The 5,000-nt window shown below is 47.7% G+C and overlaps 1 protein-coding gene across 1 annotated transcript in view; it reads left to right on the forward strand.

Annotated features, from left to right (window-relative positions):
* The window catches only part of gphnb (gephyrin b), a gene marked incomplete at both ends in the record, with an annotated part of 189,709 nt that overhangs the window by 102,529 nt on the left and 82,180 nt on the right, over positions 1-5,000 (forward strand). The window contains one exon of the mRNA XM_083643452.1: positions 2,510-2,785. Coding sequence (XP_083499578.1) covers positions 2,510-2,785 — 276 coding nt within the window. The remainder of the gene's footprint in view (positions 1-2,509; positions 2,786-5,000) is intronic.

Below are 5,000 nucleotides of genomic sequence, written 5' to 3' on the forward strand. Positions count from 1 at the left end.
TGTGTGCGTGCGTCTGTGTGTGTGTGTGCATGTGTGTGTGTGTGTGTGCGTGTGTGCGTGCGTCTGTGTGTGTGTGTGCGTCTGTGTGTGTGTGTGTGTGTGTGTGCGTGTGTGTGTGTGTGTGTGTGCGTGTGTGCGTGCGTCTGTGTGTGCATGTGTGTGTGTGCGTGTGTGTGTGTGTGTGTGCGCGTGCGTCTGTGTGTGTGTTCCCTACAGTGGATCCATGGGGTTTTAATCCACTCAAATCAGGGTTGATGCCCTCACATTGAATCTGGCCCGTAATGCAGTATGCATGCGTTTCCAACGGGATGCGAAGTGGAAAGGTTGCTCTGAAAGCCGCTCGCAGTCGGCGTAGATACTGTAAAGCGCGCTGCCATTAATAATGTATCCTTTCAATGCTTAAAATACACAGGAAGATAAATAATTTCACAGATTAGCTCTTGTCTCGGGAGTGAGGAGAATGGAGCGTTTAGCATAGCCGAGGAGCCCACAGGCACACTGACACAGAGAGAGAGGGAGGGAGAAAGAGGGCCGGCTCATATAAATGTGGTCAGACGGAGGCGCTGTGACCTGCTGAGGTACAGTAGAGGAGGAGGTCACTATCAGAAGAAATCAGGGTTCCCATAGGTCCTTGAAATCTGTGAAAGTATGTGAATTTCAGAGAGAAAAATCATATAGCCCACAGACCACAGTCTGCTATCACTACTGCATAGTTGACAAGTGTTCACACATCAAGCTTCTCTCTCATTCTCAATCTCTCTCTTTCTCTCTTTTTAATTGTTGTCTGTGAGCTTCTGTAAAGCCTGCTAGTTCTCGTTATACAGATGCTCAGTGTTGTAACAGTAATGAAGCTTAATCCATGTCTCAAACTATGTCGTGTTGGCTCCTTGAATTTGAGGGTGTTGGGCCTAGAAAGTCCTTGAAGTATTTTCTTATTTCTTCATTTAGATTTTTTACTTCATTTTGATCACGTTTTTTCAGTAGCACGTGGGAGGATCACACTATTCCCCTTAGTTCCCCTCCCCCTCGAACAGGTGCCCCGAATGACCAGAGGAGGCAGTAGTGCAGCGACCAGGACTCATACCCGACCGGCTTCCCACCCGCAGACACGGCCAATTGTGTCTGTAGGAACGTCTGACCAAGCTGGAAGTACCGCTAACTGCTGCCGGGAATTAGAGCGTGACACAGGAGTGGTCTTCATCCCACTCCCACAGAAATACTCCCATCCCGTCCCAATCCCAGTGGTGTGTGTGTGTGTGTGTGTGTGTGTGTGTGTGTGTGTGTGTGTGTGTGTGTGTGTGTGTGTGTGTGTGTGTGTGTGTGTGTGTGTGTGTGTGTGTGTGTGTGTGTGTGTGTGTGTGTGTGTGTGTGTGTGTGTGTGTGTGTGTGTGTGTGTGTGTGTGTGTGTGTGTACGTGCGCGCGTGCGGGGGGCGGGGGTAGTCTTTAGTTTAGGCAATGGAATGATTTTGATTTGATAATCCTCCCCCCTCCTTTTTAGATTACTTTGTGTTCTAGTGCACTTTTAATGAGCCTATGTATGTGCATATTTCTGTATAAAAACTGGTCTTCTGCTCCCGTTGACTGTTTTCCTGTCCCGTCTAAATCACCTGATGAACAGTGAAATTACAAGCCTAGTTAACTCATCTAAACTCTTACCTTAAACAAGACAAGCCTAGTTAACTCATCTAAACTCTTACCTTAAATAAGACAAGCAACTCATCTAAACTCTTACCTTAAATAAGAAAAGCCTAGTTAACTAATCTCCAACTTCCACTGCTGCACGACCCAGAGCATCCTGACCAGCTGCATCTCGTTGTGGTACGGCATCTGCACATCAGCTGACCAGAAAGCCCTGCAGCTGGTCTTCAAGGCAACCCAGCGTATCCCCGGCACCCAGCTCCCAGCTATCAAAGATATTCATCAGAAACACTTGTCTGTGCAAAAGACTCTACATGAGCCTCAAAACCCATACCTCCAGGCTCAGAAACTGCTTTTCCTGCCAGGCTGTTACCCTCCTGAACCTGAACCTGGCTAACTCTCCCCACCCACTTCTCCACCCCCCTGCTTCAAACTGACCCCCCCCCTGTCCTTGCACCGAATGACTCTTTGCACTATTGACTTTTTGCAGTACTGCCATTATGTTAGAACATTTGCACATCTTTTTACCATATACAGTAATGCACAACACCTCAAATACGGTACATATGCTACCTCAGCTAAGCTTGTAAACTCGTAAAACCTGGGTTGTAGGACAACCCTAACGTTATTCCTGTTGTTGTTGCTGTTGTTGTTGTTGTCTCTCCTATTAGTACTGTGTTGCAGCCCTTCCCCTCCTTTCATTAATGACAATAAACTTGAATTGAATTCTTGGCTGCTACCGATGCTGATGATGATGTCTCTCTCTCTCTCTCTCTCTCTCTCTCTCTGTCTCTCTCTCTGTCTCTCTCTCTCTCTCTCTCTCTCTCTCTCTCTCTCTCTCTCTCTCTCTCTCCCTCCTCTCTGTGTCAGGAGTGCTTCCAGTTCATCCTGCCTGCGTTGCCCCATGCCATCGACCTGCTGCGGGACGCAGTGGTGAAGGTGAAGGAGGCGCAGGACGAGCTGGAGGACCTGCCGTCGCCGCCGCCGCCCCTCTCGCCCCCGCCCAACAACTCACCTCAGCGGCGCCACACAGAGGACAAGGGCGTGCAGTGCGAGGAGGAAGACGAGGAGAAGAAGGACAGCGGCGTGGCCTCCACCGAGGACAGCTCCTCCTCGCACATCACAGCCGCATCCATCGCCGCCAAGGTACAGGAGAGGAGAGGAGAGGAGAGGAGAGGAGAGGAGAGGAGAGGAGAGGAGAGGAGAGGAGGAGAGAAGGGGGGGAGGAGAGGAGAGAATCGGCAGAGAGGAGAAAAGGGGGAGAGGAGAGGAGGGGATAAGAGGAGAGGAGAGAAGAGGAGAGGAGAGAGGGGAGAGGAGAGGAGGGGAGAGGAAAGGAGAGAGGGGGAAACTAGAGGAGAGAGGGGGAGAGGAGAGAGGGGGAGAGGAAAGGAGAGAGGGGGAGACTAGAGGAGGAGAGGAGAGAGGGGAGAGGGGGAGAGAAGAGAGGGGGAGAGGAGAGAGGGGGAGACTAGAGGAGGAGAGGAGAGGAGTCTTTTTTGGATTTGATCTTGTTTTTAGAGCTGTTTCCATCCTCTTCAAGTTGTTTGTCGTACTTTCATGTCCATTCAGACATTACTGTACATTCATGAAAGGTGCTCTGTGTAGCATTTTCACATCCAGATCATTATTGTTATTATTACCATATTCATTTCGAGACCCCATCCCGGATAAGCGGTTGAAGATGGATGGATGTACATTAGTATAATCACCATACAAAATTCATAATGGCTCAGAAGTTTGGCAGCTTTGGCCAGCCTTTGCATTTGACATTGTGTGTCACCAGGAAATCTGCTGGATTGCTTTATGGCACAAAACAGGAGGAGGGTGCTGTTTGTTTCAGTGTAAACAGAACTACTTTGCTGCATTAGGAACGTTACTAACTGAGTGAAATGAGCCAGCCATCGGCATGCCAGCCATCGGAATGATTCCTTTCCAGAAGGAAATGCTGTGATTGCCGTCCCACAATATGAAAAATGTTGCAACAAGGTGGCCGTTCACGAAAACAAAATAATGATCAACATGATGGGACGCAGATGTAAGTTACCGTTGCTTATTAAGCTGACTTGCTAATGTGCTTATATGTTTTGAACTGTCAACAATATGTTAAACCCATGAGGCAGTTGTCATTAAGGTTTCAAAAGTGGTGCAATCAGTGAGTGCGTTTACATGCAGACAATAAACGGATAACTGAGAATAATCAGTTTATGGCAATAATCGGATTTCTGCGTTTACATGCACTTTAATAATCCGACAATAGGAAAAACCCGGGTTTACATGATTCAGTCAATTAGTCGGATTTCTCTCCAGAAGGCAGCGGTAATTCCGCAATAAAACAAAAAAGAAGTTGCAAAATGCAAAATCACATTTTCATTACTTCTTGTCTGGCTCGGAGGATGGTTTAGGTGAAAATTAGTTTGTATCTCGTTGTCGGGAGGCGTCGCTTTGGAAGTGTGAATCTGTCATATATTTCCAACTTTACCAAGCGCACAGAGACAGGCAGGCGACTGAAGCACGTCAAATAACATGAACGATACAGATCTTGACCCAACTGAATTTAAATAGCTGTCAGAAAACTGAGAGAATTAAGGTCTTTAGTGGCGGATGACTTGTGTTTTGAACAGCTGAGTAGGCTACGTTTTGTTCGTATAAATCTTTTTAATCCGTCATCTGAAAAAACCCGTCACACACAGATCACGGCTTGCACACTGAGTCCAATGCGTTTTATTAATGCGTCGTTCTATTCGCAATTCGAGACAAATATTCGTCATCTCCTGCATCCACATTACAACATAGCAGTGCAGCAACGGGGAGGCAGCAGGTCGGGAAACGCCTGTTGCAGGAGCTCCGTGCTGCTCACCTTCATCTCATCAAGCCGGCTGTGGTGCGCCATGGCCGGGGAGAAGAAGCAGAAAGGGGCCAGTGAGTGAGTGAGTGAGTGAGCAGCGCGCGTCTCCAGCTGCCTCTCTCTCCCACAACGTGTACATGCGCAGATGTATAAACCCGAAAGAAAGCTGGTTATGCTGTATACATGCAGAGAGAAGACCGATTATTGCCCAGAAACCTAGGTGTGTTTATCGGTTTATTCATAACCCGTTTATGACCATAAACGGATAAAGCTTATCGGTTTATGCTGTTTACATGACCACTTGAATAATCAGGTAACTCAGAAATCCGCTAATAAACAGTTTATTGGTGTGCATGTAAACGCACTCAGAGTAAAGTAACAGTTTAGCTTAGCGTCGGCTAGCTATTGTAGTTTCACCAGGGCAGACCAACCTCAATAACATCCGCCATCGCATAATCACATAGCCAGGTGGAGAGGCGCAGTGAGATTTTCTTAGCGCAGCGCTGGTCTTTT

Source organism: Poromitra crassiceps (genome assembly GCF_964638095.1).
Source record: "Poromitra crassiceps genome assembly, chromosome: 9".
NCBI classification, from domain to species: Eukaryota; Metazoa; Chordata; class Actinopteri; order Beryciformes; family Melamphaidae; genus Poromitra; species Poromitra crassiceps.